The 17947-nt window shown below is 39.8% G+C and overlaps 1 protein-coding gene across 1 annotated transcript in view; it reads right to left on the bottom strand.

The window, feature by feature from the left end:
• Positions 1-17947, bottom strand: part of LOC115098868 (transmembrane channel-like protein 1) — a 185679-nt gene that overhangs the window by 27438 nt on the left and 140294 nt on the right. The window contains exons 12-15 of the mRNA XM_029615918.1: positions 10499-10678; positions 10233-10385; positions 8195-8323; positions 4665-4732 (exon numbers count right to left, since the gene is read on the bottom strand). Coding sequence (XP_029471778.1) covers positions 4665-4732; positions 8195-8323; positions 10233-10385; positions 10499-10678 — 530 coding nt within the window. The remainder of the gene's footprint in view (positions 1-4664; positions 4733-8194; positions 8324-10232; positions 10386-10498; positions 10679-17947) is intronic.

Consider the following 17947-nt stretch of genomic DNA (forward strand, 5'->3'; position numbering starts at 1 on the left):
CTGTACTCTGATCACAAACCCCAGGCCCTCCAACTTGTTTTATATATGGAAAGAGAGATCATTTGGCCAAAAACTGTCTCTATGAAAAGAACGAATCTATGGACATCAATCTGGTGACATAGCCAGCACTAGATGTTAAAGTCCGCAAGAGCGAACTAAAACCTCCAGAGGAGGGATGCCCACAGCTCCAAACCTTCAGTTGTGATTACGAATGGGTGAACTGGTCAATAATCTGGCTGCTGAATTTTGAAGAATTTGAAGGGGCCGAATTGTGTAGGCTGGAAGACCCAGGAATATGTATTTATTTATGTATTTATTTATTTGCTTTTATATACCGAAGTTCATAGGGAACATCACATCGGTTTACAATGTAATAAATATATAACACAGTTAAAAGTCAGACAATCAGTTACATGGTCAATTTAAGAAAACATTAAACTAAAATATCAAATAATATTACTAAAAGGTAAATACTAAAAGCTGAAAAGCTGAAAAACCTTAGCTGTACAGGGGTGCTCTGCTTCCTATGAGTAGTATAAAATCATATATAACATAAAGTAGTGTTACGGTAACTATTATTAGGTTAAGTATAGGCTTGCTGGAACAGCCAGGTTTTAAATTTTTCTTGAAGATTCAAGAGTTTATTTCTAATCTTAAGCCTTGTGGTAAAGGCTTCTGTATTCTGTATTTGTTTTTACAAATTTTATGCTCAATATGAACTTTTGTGGCTCTCATTTGTTTCTGAGTAGCCTGATTCCTATGTACTTCCTAATCTACGCTCTCACAGTTCCTATCTCTCCCTCCCCACCACCCTGTTTTATGTAATTTCCAATCTTTATGTTTTTGATGTAAACCGATATGATGTCCCTACTAATATCGGTACAGAAATTCAAATAAATAAATGAATAAAGAATTCCATAGTCGAGAACCTGCCAAGGATAGAGCTCGCTCTCTAACAGTGTTAAGATGTGCTAGTTTTGGAGAAGGAATTGATAAAGCACCATTGCTGGCTGAGCACGTGTTTCTCTGTAGAGTGTGAAAATGGAGGGCAGCATTGAGCCATTCTACTTTGTCATTGTATAATGTTTTATGAATTAGAGTTAAAATGTTGTATTCTGTATGATATTGGGAGCCAATGCAATTCCTTTAAAATAGATGTAATGTGATCGGTTTTTCGGATATCTAGCGTTCTGTAATAATTGAAGGGGTCTGATGGAATTACAGTAGTCTAAACTGGAGAAAAGCAGAGACTGAAGGGCATTGTGAAAGTTGGCAGGGTCTAAAAGAGGTTTCAGGTGACATAGTAAATGAAGTTTATAGAATGAAGCTTATGTAAGAGATTTAATGTGTTCCTGCATCAAGAGGGCAGGATCAGTGATAACACTCAAGTTACAAACAGTCTTTGAAATTGAAATACTGAAGTTCTTAAAATTAATTCCAGTTGAGATATGTGGATTGGGAAAATGAGATAGAATCATGATTTCAGTTTTTGAGATGTTGGTATAAAAAGTGGACAATAGTGTGTTATATGTTCTTTGGTCTCATTCCATGAGTTTTTTAGAGGAAAAAAGAATTGTATATCGTCTGCATATAACTTAAAATGTACTCCAAGGCTGGCAAGAAGATGACACAAAGGGGTCAAGTAGATGTTAAATAATGCAGCAGATAAAACTGAACCTTGGGGTACACCACAGTTCAATGGGATTCATGTGGAGGTTTTGGCTTCAACCCTGAGTTGGCATGTCCGGTTAGAAAGATAGGAAGAAAACTAGACAGCAATACCCAAGGATTGAAGATGAGGCAAAAGAATGGTATGATCTATACTAGTGTCAAAAGCTGTAGAAATATCAAGTAAAATAAGGGCAAAGGAGGCTCCATGATCGAAACCATGTCTAATGGTGTCAAAACTGTAAAGAATGTCTCAGTTTTATGGTGTTTGTGGAAACCAAATTAGATTGGTCCAGAATATTGTGGGTGTCAAGGAAGTTCATAAGTTGTTGGAGAACTATGCTTTCAATGCTTTTGCTAAGGTATGGTAATGATGAGACAGGACAAAAATTTGATAGTATGGTCAGATCCATTGAAGGTTTTTTAAGGATCAGCAGAATTGAGGATCGTTTATTTAGCTATATATATATATTTTTTTTTTATTTTTTTTATTATATTGCTCAAATTCCAGAAAGAGTTTTTAAATCCCCTGTTCTCCTTGGATCAGCTACCCTTGATTGGCTGTCTAAAATCACATGACAATTCATAATACTACACCTATCCTCTATTGGACACTTGTGATCATTTGACTGCATTTATATGGATATTATTTTCATGATGTCGTTCTTTGATTGGCTATTGTGTTTTAATGACATGGAGGGTACACTGCTGAATAGCTACTACCGCATTTGGCACAATTTTCCACTTGTTAATTTTAAGAAGGCTTACATTTTGGTGGTCCTCTTGTTGAAGTCACTCCATTCTATGTGAAGTTTGTGTACTTGAATGGTATGTTTTTTTAACTATTTGATATTTGTTCTGGATCAATATTTGCTGTTGGTAGCTGTTTTGGTATTTTATATAATTATATGAAGGGAACTTTGTTGGTCACATTGTCCCTCCCAATGCAGCCCCACGAGAAACATGGACTGTGTCGGGGAACTGACTATTGATACTTGTGACTTCTCCGAAATCATTGTTAAAGGTTTTTTGAATGAATAATCATCTTAGACTTTTGAATCTTTTAAGAACATATGTAAAAGTTCTTTGTAACACACCTATATGCTCTAGGAACAGCCATGGCATGAGACTCTATAATCTGCTGTAACAAGGCAGTCTGAGGAACATTCCGAAGAGATTTTATGAGGGATTTTGAGGAGGGCAGAGTTTAAAGATGTTAATATGGAGTCATCTGCTGCTGAATCCCTGTCAGGACTGCCATGTGCACTAAGGGAGTTTCATAGCACCAGGGCTAAAGTAAATGAATATCCTTTAAGGAGTGTCTCCGGTCTGTGAGCCAGCAATGAGGAAACTGAAGTATCTACAGACATGTAAAAGGGAGGTTGTCTGTATTTTGCTGGTGAAAATATCTGGTGAAGAGAATGGTGTCATCAAAGAACCCCAAATGCTGGAGAGGGTTGTTGTGTGAAGAATGCAAGTTCTGGGCAAACAACCTAAAGAGAACTTGGAGAGCTTCAGTGGTACTGTCACTTTTGGGGAAATCAGTTTGGAAAGTATTCCTGAAGGTTAGTTTTGGAAAAGAATAACAGGACGAGAGCATTTTGCCCTGAGGATTGTGTAATTTATTTTTCTTGGCTGCATGTGGTTCACTATACTAGTTGCTTGACCAGATGTACTGACAACCAACACAGTCATTTCAGAGGCCCTGAAATACAAAGGCTACGCTTGTATATAGCAAAATCATATACTTTTGATACCTCAGAAGTATGTGAGCTACTCTATTAGAAAATAAGATATAATATAGTAACATACTAGATGTAGGTTGAACAAGATTAACAAGCTCATCCAACTGGCCAATTATTCCTTCCCACACTGCCAAGGATTATATAGCCATAGAATGTGACCACTTATAAGATATCATTCCTTATGCAGAACAGCGTTTGTCATCTCCCTCGTTTGTAATTAACCATTTTAGGTAGATGACCATACACGATCCCCAACTCATTTCACACCCAGCACCCCTCCCTTCCTATGACTAACCACCAAACTTTGTAATAATCTAAATAGCTATTAATACCAAACAACTACCTCAAGTTCCTCCCTAAACTGAGTTAACACCTTCAGTAGGAACAGAGCCACAAACAGAGGGCACATACTCTAATCCTTCAGATGGTGAGCTTAAAGACTAAAGCCCCACAGTTATTACACTGAATAATTCCCATTGTGTCACATCTTTTATTTCTACCTGGAAACCTCTATTTTTCTAATGAATCTCTCTTAAAAGGCATGACTATAATGCTGCAACTGGGGAAAAGACAATCACAATTATAATTAGGGTTTCTGATGTTAGGTTTTAACCAATAAACACTGATAAAACACACCTATTGCAACAAAAATAAAATAAGTGTACTTCCCTTAGTACTCTCTCACCCCTCCTTTGCCTATCCTGGATCCTCTGATGTTTGTGTCTTTTCCACACTAACGACTCCTCAGCTGTACAAATATAGGCATTTGATTCAACCGGAGAAGGTACTAAACAATAGCACTGCTTATTGAAAACATCAATAAGTACTGATTTTTGGTACCCCCAAAGAACCTCTAATTATCTGGAAAATAGGCACCTAAAATCAAAAGCCTAATTATAATTAAATATTTGAATGTATTTTGAGAGGCAGATTTGCATCCACCTAAAAAGTAATAGAAGTAGTTTTCCCAGTAGTGTCTGAGAATTCTGGGCATGTGAATGTGTAAATGTGCTGTGTTAATGTTGCATTGCAGCAATAATTGCATCATTTGAATAAACAGAGTTGTTTTAATGTGCTTCAGTATTTTTCTATTCAAATGACTGGTACATCAATTATCACACCTCTGATGGTCTGCCACTGAGATGCTGATTTCAGGCCAACTGCTCCAGCTAACATGTCCCAATAGCATAATCTTGCAGAAGACCTGCACAAATTATGAAGAAGACAGTGATACAAATATACGACACCTACCAAATCATGCCCTGGTTGAAGATTAAGCCAAGCACATTTCCACTGATATCAAACTCACAATAGGAAGGCTGGAAAGGAAAAAAAAAAGAAGCAAATACAATCATTAGCCTTGCAAATGGCATTATAAAAAAATTTGGAAGCACATTACTACTGGATTTATTCCCGTAAATTCATCCAGCTTTTTTCTCTGCTGAATATTGACTATGCCTGTCAACTTACTAAAAGTCAAAATAAAAAAAAGATGGTGTAGAACCAAGGCACTCATGAAGCACGGAACTGTCAGATATCAGCTGCAAAATGACATAACTGTATACTACTTTGATTCAATCAAAGTGGCCCATATCAAGTGTTTTGGGGCATTTAGAGAGGGTAATTTTAAAAGCCATTAACGCTAGCAGCCGCCACTCTAACCCACGTGGCCGTCAACCTTTTTTTCTGCTTTTCTGTACACTTTCCCGGTGCCGGTCAAAATTAACTCTTGCCTTTGGCAGGAGTAAAATGTGCAGCTTGGCTGCACATTTTACTTTCTGGATCGCGCGAGACTAATAGGCTCATCAACATTCATTTGCATGTTGCGGGCGTTATAAGTTTTGGGGGAGTTGGCCACGCGCTTTCCACGCGCTAATACCCCTTACTGTATAAGGGGTAAAAATAGCACGTTGAAAACGCGCGGCCAAATGGGGGCTAACGGTGCGCTCAGTCGAGTGCACCATACTGCATCGGCCCATAAGTCAGATAGCCAGATAAGTCTAACAGCTCGATTTATCTAGCTATCAGATTTAGCTGAATATGTAGCGATTTTTGACATATCTGGTTATCTGACTTAGCTGGATAAGTAGCTATTTAAGACATCTGGCTAAGAGGCACTTTTTTTTTTTACTTATCTGTCTATCTTACATATCTGGATAAGTCCAAAAAATGTTGTTACTTTTCCAGATAAATCCAAATATGCGTGGCTTGAGGTTTTTGCATACATGAGCATTTGTGCATGCATATATATTCATATAACCTGTGCAAATCATATCCATGTAGGTTACAAAATACATTCGAAAATTTGCGTGAGCCCATATACATACATAAATGAGTGCACACAAGCCAGTTTTGAAAGTTATCCCATGCGTCCACGCATATGCCGGCTCATGCCAAAGGACGTGGCCATTTTATAACATACACACATATATGCACACATGGTATAAAATAAGCTATATGAGTGTATATGTACGCACAATTTTATATGGCTGCGTATGTGCTCGCAAATGCCACCTCTGCCACATAACCCAGGGGGATTTTAGTAGACACATACGCCAAAGCAATTACTAGTTTCCCCCAGTTCATTCCCAGTTCACCAGGTAAGAGACAGGCCTTCCTATACCCACCTGGGTTAAATAGTAGAGATGAGCTTTGTTTTTTTTTACCATGTCAGTTTTGAATTGGACGCTTCAGGGTAAAGTTTGTTTTTCTTCAGTTAGTTTTTTGGAAAAACAAACAAAAAACTAAGCGGGGAAAAACAAAACGGGCCCAAAAAACGATGCCGGAAAACGAATCTCAAAAAAACCCACCCCAAGCATTAAAATTTACTATAATACATTAAATACAACCCCACCCCCCCACACCATCCCGATCCCTCCCCAAGACATACTAACATCCCTGGTGGTCCAGCGGGGTCCTGCGAGCGATTTCTCCCTCTGTGCCGTCGGGCTATCGGGCCTGCCTTGCATCAAAATGGCGCTGATAGCCTTTGACCTACTATGTCACAGGGACTACCGGTGCCATTGGTCAGCCCCTGTCACATGGTAGGAGCACAAGATGGCGCCAGCCATCCATTGCTCCTACCATGTGACAGGGGCTGACCAATGGCACCGGTAGCCCCTGTGACATAGTGAGGGCAAAGGCTATCGGTGCCATTTTGATTACTGGCAGCCGACAGCGAGATCGCTCCCGGATACCCACTGGACCACCAGAGACTTTTAGCAAGTCTTGTGGGGGACAGGAGGGTCTGGCACATTCTTGTGCTCCTACCATGTGCCAGGGGCTGACCAATGGCACCGGTAGTCCCTGTGACATAGTAGGCCAAAGGCTATCGGCACCATTTTGATGCAAGGCAGGCCCGATAGCCCGACGGCACGGAGGGAGAAATCACTCGCGGGACCCCGCTGGACCACCAGGGATGTTAGTAAGTCTTGGGGAGGGATCGGGATGGTTTGGGGGGTTGTATTATAGTACATTTTAATACTTGGGGTGGTTTTCTATTTAAAAAAATAAAATGTGCCCCTCCCCCCATACAAACCCAAAAAACAAATTTTCCCTGAAGTTCGGGGAAAATCCGTTTCGGGACCCCCGACCCACGACGAATTAGGCAATTTTGAAAAAATTGCCTAATTTGTGATAAACTAATGCACATCTCTATTAAATAGGCTCTTTTTTACCCTGCTAGTACTAACCCTTAAAACCCCACTGACTAACCTGGATTTTATATTACTTACACGCCATCCATAGCAGTAGCAAAGTCACGCGGCAGGAGACCCTGGTGCGCGCTTGTGCACATAAATACATAAGAACATGAGCACATAAGAACATAAGAAATTGCCATGCTGGGTCAGACCAAGGGTCCATCAAGCCCAGCATCCTGTTTCCAACAGAGGCCAAACCAGGCCACAAGAACCTGGCAATTACCCAAAACACTAAGAAGAACCCATGCTACTGATGCAATTAATAGCAGAGGCCATTCCCTAAGTAAACTTGATTAATAGCAGTTAATGGACTTCTCCTCCAAGAACTTATCCAAACCTTTTTTGAACCCAGCTACACTAACTGCACTAACCACATCCTCTGGCAACAAATTCCAGAGCATTATTGTGTGTTGAGTGAAAAAGAATTTCCTCCGATTAGTCTTAAAGACCTCTATCATGTTAAAGTCCCGGAACGTCCATGTCCCACCTAAGCCCCGCTCAGACCACACACTTCTTTTTTATGTGCATACTGGGAGATACGCATGTACATGGGAATCTTTTAAAATCCACTCAGCCTATGCCGGGCATACTCACATATTTCCCACTTTTGGCATGTGCCAGGCTTTTAAAATTCACCCCATAAGCTTCTAGAAGATTTGAAGTCAAATTTCTGTATCAGGCTTCATCAGATGATGTCACCCCATATGTGAGGTCTGCCAGCTTGTTTGTTCTTGGTGAATTTAAATACATTTTCATGTATAGTGGACTCTTTACTACAGAGATTAGTGAAGGTATTTGCAACATTGGGCCAAAGGAATGCTCACATGTAAAAAAAAAACCACAAAACCCTGGATGTTGTCATTTTTTGCACATTTCTAAGTATTTTGTCAATTTTTTCATGCATACATGCCTTTTGTGAAATATTTGAAATTTTGGACATCAGCCTCTTAATGAGCTAGAACTATAAAAAAACAAAACAGTTCAATCAGAAAGATGATCTCAAATAATTCAGCAGATCCCCTTCTTCGTTGCTGAAAATCAATAAAGGACAGTTGCAAAAAAAAATAATTTGACACTTACCCATCCATATTCCAAGTCCCAGCACCAGCAGTAATTAAAGAACCTGACAAAGACTGCTTGTAGGAAGTCACCAGCCAAAATGGTAATATACGTTGTCATAATGTCAGAAACTGTCAGGCGCACAAATTCCTGGAATCACATTTGAAAGAAAATAGACTTATTCCTGCTGGGTATGTGTGGATAAATTTACATTTGGAACAGCATCCAGTAAACTCAGCTTTAAGGAAAATCCTGCAACAAAGGCAGTTTGGGGATCATGATTCATCATGGGAGTCCTTTGGCCCATCTCTAGCATGTTTAAGTGTTTATTTGTCAAGTAGAATACAAAAATAAAGAATAAAGATCCCTTTTTTTGGCTGCATCTGGAGTATAGCATAGACTTCTGGGCCTCATACTTCTGGAAAGATATGACTAAGCTAACACAAAGAGGCCCATATTCAACTATTGGAAAGCTAGGCTCTTTTTTACCCTGTTAGTACTAACCCTTAAAACCCTGCTAACCTGTAGCTACACTCACACACACACACACACACTCACACATACACACACACACACACACACACCACACACACGTTGACAGTGGCGAGGGAAGGTAGGTATAAAAGGTAACTCTATCTGCTTTCTTAACTCCTGCCACAAAATCGTAACCAATTCTTCAGAAAAACAGATACAACCAACCACAGATGACCCTCCCTTCTCTCTGCTACCTGAAGGGGCTGGTTCATTTAGTTGGGATATTCAGCTGTGTGAGTGCACCACTGAATATTAGAGATGTGTTTTGGGAAAAAAATTTTGTATCGGGCTTCGTTTCGCGCCCCCCCCCCCCCCCCCCCACGGTAATTTCATTTTTCCCACAGTTCGGGGTTTTTTTTTTTCAGGGGCCCCGATTTTCAGGTTAGCACGCACTATTGGGAGTTAGCGTGCACTAATTCAATCATTTTTTTCGGTTCTCCCGAATCATTGCGGAAAACCATTAGCGAAAAAACAATTGCACATCCTTACTGAATATACCTGGCTAAATTAAAGTTAGCTAGATAAGTTAATCCAGCTAACTTTAGGACTGTGCTTTGGCTTCTCTACAGTTATCTGGATAGCTTAGCTGTATAATACTGAAAATTGTGGCTATCTATCTAAGATAACTGTATAATGATGCTCCTCTTCAAAACACCCTTGGAATGCCCCTGACATAGCTGGATAAGACTTTAGCCTGATAATAAGTTATCTAGCTTTATCAGGGATAATCAGACTGGTGGGATTTTTAAATCCTGGTGTTTGCCTGGCTAAGTGCCAAATTTAGAGGGTTATTTCCTAAACGTTTATCACATGCCTTAGGGCCTTATCGCACGCGATAAGGCCCTAAGGCACGCGATAAACCCCTATTGCTCACGAAAAGGGGCTTTTCGCTTTGTGATAGGATGTTAATTAGCTGGAGGGGAGGAGTCGGGGTGGGGAGGGGGAGGAGTCGGCCGTGGCACCACTGCCAGCGATAATGTGAGGAATAATAATGTGAGGACTAATAATGTGAGGAATAATAATGTGAGGAATAATGTGAGCAGCGAATAGCACCACCTTTCACGGTGGCGCTATTTGCATGAAAGGCTGCAGCCGGCTGCCCTGCGGCCGGCAAACCGCACCACGGTTGTGCGAACGGCTGCGGCCTTTTGCAGGCCCGCCCCTCTTTGCCCCGCCCCGCCCCCTTTTTCACTGGATTCATCATTCTGCGAAGAATGATGAATCCAGCCCTTAGTTAGACAAATGCACTGAATATGGACCTCAAAGTGGAGAGAGGAGCATCTAAATTATGTACACAAAAGAAAAGGGTTGAATTGTGAGAGAAGGCTTATGAAGCCATGTCTTTCTTTCCTTTAAATAAAAAAAAAAAGTTGAAATGGGGATTTTTCCCCACCTCATATCTATTTATTTACAGAACAATAGAAATTAAAGATCTTACACCAAGTATCGCTATGATGTCATCCTCCCTTAAAGTGAAATACAAGAATGAAGTCTTTAAAAATATGTTTATGACCCCCAATCTCACCTGCCCCACCATAGTTTCCCAGCATGGACCTCTGGGAACATCTGCAGGATCTACTTGTATGAGATGAGTTGTAGCATTTTCCGATAATGTACCATTGTAAAGATTAGCTTCCCATAATGTCATGTTGTGCTTCACTACCTTCTCTTCTTCACGCTAGAAACCCAATATAGTTAAAATATCAACTGGGAAATGTTTGTATAGGGTTGAAAAAGATATATTTTAAAATACATATGTAACAAAGAATAAACAAATTGTAATCTGCTTGCCTTAAGATTGATCTCATCCATTAATGCAATAAGAAATGTATATAAGTTGCCCAAGAAAAGAGCAAAGATACGGCCCAGTTGCCATCTCAAAGCTATTCGAGGGTGATAGTTCTCCAGATTGCTAATTGCATCAAATAAAGTAGGACAGAACATACCCAACAATGACATAACCATATTCACCTGCAAAAAAAAAAATAACAAACATACAGAACCACTGTGAAGTGAAAGTCATCTTTTAATCAGAGTTTAAATATTATACTACATCATTATTTTTTTTTTTTTTACAACATGTATTAAGGCTCAAAAAACAGAATAGCGAAACCAAAAATATAACCAAAAATGAATGTTAGACCAAAAAAACTTTTAATTATACAGTTTAAGGTTAATATTCAAAAGCCATTTAGACAGATAACTAAAAACGTATCCATCTAAATGGCAATACCGGCAATATTGGATATGTTGGAGGCATTCTGGAGAGGAGCAGAGTTATCTAGATACATTATCAGATAATTTATCTGGCTAACTCTGGTCATGCCGCTGACCTGTCTTAAAGTTGGCTGGAGATGTTTATCTTGCAAAATAGTCAAGCTGCTTAGCAGCTGAATATTGCCCCTTTTATTAAGAATATAAGAAGTTGCCATACTGGGTCAGATCAAAGGTCCATCAAGCCCAGCATCCTGTTTCCAACAGTGGCCAAACCAGGTTAAAAGTACCTGGCAAATACCCAAACATTAAGTAGATCCCATACTACTAATCTCAGTAATAGCAGTGGCTATTCCCTAGGTCAAATTGATTAATAGCAGTTACTGACCTTCTCCTCCAAGAACTTATCCAAACCTTTTTTAAACCCAGCTATACTAACTGCACTAACCACATCCTCTGGCAACAAATTCCAGAACTTAATTGTGCATTTGGTGAAAAATTTTGTTTTAAATATGCTACTTGCTAACTTCATGGAGTGCCCCCTAGTGCTTCTATTATCCAAAAGAGTAAATAACCAATTCACATTTACCCTTTCTAGATCTCTCATGATTTTAAAGACCTCTATCATATCCCTCCTCAGCAATCTCTTCTCCAGGTTCAACAGACCTAACCTTCTTTATACCTTCTCCAGTGCAACTATATCTTTTTTGAGATGCGGTGACCAGAATTGTAAATAGTGAATACATCACATAAGAAGGAAACTATCTATAATATCAAAAATATCTTATAAAAGTGGCATTGTATTTAGATTTAGATTTTTTATATTGTAAATAACTTCCTGTTTATATTATATATTGATGATTTAATGGATAAGTAGCAACATGTAGAAAACCAAAAAACTAAATAAGTTTATTTTAGAATTAAGCAAAACAATAAACCAGCTGTCATGTAGTAATTTAGCATCCATGAGTGGCTGTAATAATCAAATCACAAAATGAGACAAACATTTACAGAAGTAAATAATGCAAAGGTGTAGCTCCACAAGGCAAAAATCCAGAAGAATCAAAGACAAGAGAAGCATATGCCAATGCTGCAGCAACAATATTACCAAGGAAAACATATTGAGCCCTGCAGCCTGCACCTTCTAGTGAGGAAAAGCACCGCAAGATTCACATGGGCACAGAAATTTTATTAAAACTATGACACACATTAGCGGGACTGAAAAGGAACCCGGACAAATCTGAAGCCTTACATATTCAAGAGCAGGTAAGCTCCTTGTGGGAAGCAACTTTTACAATGAGATGGGTGGAGGATTCTTTCATTTCTTTAGGTATAGTGATGCACAGAGATCCTACACAACTCTCTAGGGCTAATTTTTAAAAGTTTACAGCGATTAAAATATTATTGCAGTTCTGGAAGGATTTTCCATTGTCCCTCGTTGGTAAAGTAGGATTATTTCAAATGATGATACCACCAAAATGGTTATATATGTTTCTAACTATTCCGTTTTATATGTTAAGGAAGGATCTATGCAAAGTGGAAAGCCTTCTTAGAAGATATTTCTGGAAGGGTGTGAAACTGCGATTAGCTCTGGCCAAGCTGGTAGGCAAGCGGGAATGTGGGGATATTGGACTGGCTGATTTAATGTTTTATAATATTGCCTGTAATCTTTGCCATGTAGGTGATTGGATCCTGGTACCTACCCATTATTATTCTCCCACTTCTCTGGAAAGAGACGTTTTCCCTCCCTTTCAGTTTAGGCTTGGTGCTACATGCGACTCCTGGTATGCTGCCACCCAATCTCAAAGTTAGTCAGCTGATAATTTCCCTGGTTAAGACATGGAAATTTTTGTTCCATGTTACAATTAAATAGCCGGGTAACTCAATTCTTGCTTCTTTTAGGCAACAGGAATTTTTTGCCTGGGGCTCAATCACGGGTTTTTTCAGTCTGGGAGCCCAGGACGGCAGTGAAACCGCCGTGCGGGCGCACATGTACGCATCCAGAGACGTGTCCATTTATAATATATGCGCGAATATTCATGCATGTTATAAAATCACCAGGAAACATGTATATCTGCGCACAATTTTAAATGGTGTGTGCTGGGGCCAGGGTTGGAGGGGAGCCACAGGGCTATAAGGTTCACCAGCAACTTGGTGTAAAATATCCTGGCTTTCAGGTACATGTTACCTATGCAGAATTTACATTGCTTAGGGGGTTTGGTCACTAATTCTTGATATTTTTGGTGAATTCTCATGTTAATGACAACTGCATTTTGTCGACTGTCTTGAATTATCGCTGGTGCGTAATTAATTCCCTTGTATTTTAAATCCAGGAATGACCATGCCCCACCCAAACCACACCCCTTGACCCACCACTTTTTTGAACTCTTCATTTGTGTGCGTAGGAGCAAGTGCACGCATGCGCGGGTGGCTTTTAAAATCCACTCGACACGCGTTGGCCTAACCTGCGCGCATACCTCCCAGTTTTGGCAGACTCTGGGCTTTTAAAATTCACCTTTAGATAAATCATGCCCTTTAAGGTGAATTTTCAGACCTGCGTGCGGGCGTCCATGTGTGCGCAGCTCCAGGCGCGCGCACATAGATGCGCCAATTTTATAACATGTGCAAACCGATGCGTGCATGTTATAAAATCTGTTATAAAATTGGACGTGCGCATGAGCGCGAGTGTTGACTCTCACGTGCAAGGGGGGGGGTTTGCTGCATGCGCAAGGCATCGCAATATGGCCTTTTCCCAGTTCCCTCCCAGTCTGTTCCAATAAATGAGCAGACTGGGAGTGAACTTCCTTAACCCCCTATCTACACTGCCTGCCCTTTCCCCTATTCTCCTCAACCCCTAAAAACCCTCTAACTTGGGGTTCTTTTTCCCCCTTACTTACCTGCACCGGAGTTTTAAAATTAACCCATCTGTCTTTTTCACAGCTCCCTTATAATTGATTGTATGCTATAAGTTTTGTTTATATGAGACAGTTTATATAGAAACATTAAACAAATGATAAAGTGATATAAAGAAAATGATGTAAGGAAATCAATTCTATGGCAGGCTTCAGTATTTAGCTTTTTGCGGTGGAAAATAAAGCGGTAAGATGACTTACTAAACTTACTATAAGCTTGAATTTATTTTTAATGCCTAATTTCTGGCTAGTGTTCCGATTACTCATTCCTGGTTACTCAATTTCCAGCAGCTTTCATTTGGCTTGGTAAGTGGGAAGGCTTTTCTGTTTGTTTTTTTAATTCACACTTTATTATTTTTCATAAAGTAATCATACATCTTACTTTAATGCAAAGAAAACATATGTAAAATAGATCAAATTTCAACTTAACATACATGATAATCAGTAATGGTTACAAACTTTTCAGTGAAGTTTAATCTCAGAAAACAAGGGTGCCAGTAATTAAAGGGAGTTACAAAGAAATCAATATAAGACAAAAACTGGCTTAACTGATTCGGTGGATTATTTCAATTGACTATCAGGGGATCTGTTACCCAGGGTTGATGTTAACTTCCCTGGCATTCAAAAAGGACCTTAGTTGTTCCAATATTGTAAATACGAAACTTTCATCTTTTCCTTGAATTAAACATCTACAAGGATATTTTAAAACAAACATGTATCCTAAATTAAGTACTTGTAATCTCATATTTAGGAACTCCCTTAATTGGGTGGCCCTAGCAAAAACAGGGAAAATTTTAACCGTTTGGAAAACTTTGAAAATATTTTCTCATGATATCGCTAAAATCTCTCTCAGACACAAACGACACCAAAAGTACACCTCGATCTATTATCTCTATCGCAGAGCTCTCCAAAAATTGTGTTAGATTATCCAGGGCTTCCATCTGGTTACCTCCATTATTCCTTCTCCTCTTTGTCAGGAAATAAGCCTTATTCACCATAGGAAGTTTACCTTCTTCAAACTTCAAATTTTCCATTAAAAAAACTTTAATATATTATAAGTATCCTCTCTTGGACATGAGGAAAATTCAGGAACCTTAAATTGAGAAGTTTCACATGGTTTTCCAGGGATACCAGTCTTTTGGCCTGGATTCCAAGATCTTTTATCATTTTTACATTCACAGTTTGAACTTGTGACACACTCTGTTCCACCAGATCCACTCTGCTATTAAGGTCCTTTACCTGGCCTCCCAAATTTAATTTCAGAGAGTTCATTTCTGTTTATAATTTCAGCTATTTATTTTCACAGTCCTTAACTAGCCCACCTAGGCTAGCAACCAGATCCCACAATTTGTCCAGAGTCACTATAGCTGGCTTTGGGGGTAATTGAAATGACTCACCCCCTTTACAAAGATAAAGTATACAATCAGAGGTCCTATACGCAGTACTATATTCTACAAATAAATCTTTTTTATTAAACACATTCAATATAAATCATCCTCCTCTAATACATAGGAACTCCTAGCTAGACAATAATTAATAAAAACCGCTCACTCATTCATTACCCCCAATCATACTTTCCACACACATACCATTCTCTAAAAAATACCCCAACATGATTAATATGTCGACAAATATCTTATGAACATTTCACATAATATACAGCGCACTCCCTCTCAGTATATAACGCATGGAATATTAAATGTCTATTTATATGTTCAATCGGGTGATTATAAATGTCTATTTATATGTTCAATCGGGTGATTGAACATATAAATAGACATTTAATATTCCATGCGTTATATACTGAGAGGGAGTGCGCTGTATATTATGTGAAATGTTCATAAGATATTTGTCGACATATTAATCATGTTGGGGTATTTTTTAGAGAATGGTATGTGTGTGGAAAGTATGATTGGGGGTAATGAATGAGTGAGCGGTTTTTATTAATTATTGTCTAGCTAGGAGTTCCTATGTATTAGAGGAGGATGATTTATATTGAATGTGTTTAATAAAAAAGATTTATTTGTAGAATATAGTACTGCGTATAGGACCTCTGATTGTATACTTTATCTTCGATATAGACGGAGGCACTGCACTATTTTAGTCACCCCCTTTACAAGCATTCAGAGCTTCTGGAAAAGCCACCGCCTGTGCCGCCACTATCCTCCGATCTTTCTCCAAGGTATCCACCAGTGAAGGATATTCCAGCCTCCTCTGGGGTCCTCAGAGGAGCTGACTCCGACATGCTGGAGGAAAGCTGAGGCTGCAACGCCAACCCTCCATCTCGGCTTCCCCCTCCCGTCGAGCGGGTGATGTCATCTTCATGCGCTGCTTCCGATAGGCTCATCCGCGGTAGTGGAGGCGGTGGAGGTCGATAGTCCGGAGGACTCAATGAAGTTTCCCCATACAGCGACGGAGCTCCCTCTCCTGTCGCTGAAGCGGGGAGAGTTTCTCCCAGTTCCACTGAAGCGGTAGCAAAGGCAGTTATCCGCTGCTGGTCATCAGGTAAGGGGTGTTCCGGGGGAAAAACCTGCACCTTGCCTTTTCTTTTGGGAGGCATTCTTGGAAGAAGCAGGAAAAATCTCAGAGAGTCTGCATTTGTGTCCATTCACGCCGCCATCTCGGCACCCTGGTATTCCTCCTTTTGATTGGGAAGGTTTTTCTAATGTCTGATGCTACCAGAGTTACTGCTGATTCAATGTCAGAATAAAAAAAAAAAATTGTAAAAAATCAACAATAAAATTAGACTTTAAGATATCCCTCTTCCAAACCCCGCAGGTTTATTTTGTTAAATTGCAAGCTTGGACGCAGTGGGTGTTAAGACAATAACGCAGTCCTCAAATTTCAGACATTCTGACTTCTAAATAAAATAGAATATTATCCAAATATTGCCTCTTGAAAAATAAAAAGTATTTAAATCTTACACAAGGGTCCAACCCCTAGATTCATTTTCAAATTCACCTTCAGTATAGCAGAATGATGAGCCGTGAAAAAGAAAAGGGCCGGAAAGCGATAGTGAGCAGGCAGCTACATCCCAGCGCTACAGGCCCCTAATTTACCTAAACCCCGCCCAAACTCTTCTCCGTTCTCTAATTTACATTTTCAAATTGCGTTGCGGTAGTTATCGTGTGCAGTAGAGTGTTATCACACGCGATAACACCCTAACGCACACGTGATAACCGCCCATCGCAATGTGATGAATGACCCCCTTAGAGACATAAGAGGTCATTTATCAAAGGCTTATCGCATGCAAAAAGGGCCTTTTCGCATGCGATAGAATGCAAATTAGGGGGAGGGGAGGGGAGGAGTCTGGGCGGGGAGGGGTGGAGTCGGCGGTGTCTTCACTGCCGGCGATAATGTTACTAACATTATCGTCGGCAGTAGCGCGCCGAATAGCGCCACCTTTCATGGTGGCGCTATTTGGTGTGAAAGCCGGCAGCCAGCGCACCGCCGTGGTGAGAAGGCTGCGGGCTTTCGCAGGTCCTCTCCCCCCACCCCCCATTTTCGCAGGATTCATCATTCTGTGAGGAATGATGAATCCAAGCCATAGTGAGGGTAAATTTTCAAAGCGACTTGGGCAGGTGAAAAGTGCTTTATCTCCATTATTTGGCTAACAGAATATTGCCCTCCTTCAGGGTGGCTAAAAATCTGCCTGTTGTCCCACAATGTGAGCCCTTTTAGCATCCCTGAGAGGAGGAGTCTCCCGGGCGTGTGCTTGGGTCAGGAGAGGAAAAGTACATGTGCAGATGACACTTTCAAATTTATGTGCATACTTTTTCAGCAAATGTATAGCCACAGAAAGAGCAGGTGCAAATGACCTTGAGTACTTTTTACTCACTGCAAGTTTTAAAGCAAAAGTACACATATACATTTGCTTTGGGAATTGATGCGAAATCCATAGGTAAAAAGTATGCATGGTCATTGTCTCAATGTGGGCAGTCTGAAAATTATATACCATATAAAGTATATATTACTGATGTGCTTTCGTTTTTAAGGAAATAGACAATTGTCTATTTTATTTAATTTTATTTATAAAGCAAATTGAGGGAAATTGACAAAATTTTGTTTTTTCTAATTTTGTTTTAGTACACATCATTCGCCATTAATGCACGCT

The sequence above is a fragment of the Rhinatrema bivittatum genome, chromosome 1 (assembly GCF_901001135.1).
Source record: "Rhinatrema bivittatum chromosome 1, aRhiBiv1.1, whole genome shotgun sequence".
In the NCBI taxonomy this organism is placed as follows: domain Eukaryota; kingdom Metazoa; phylum Chordata; class Amphibia; order Gymnophiona; family Rhinatrematidae; genus Rhinatrema; species Rhinatrema bivittatum.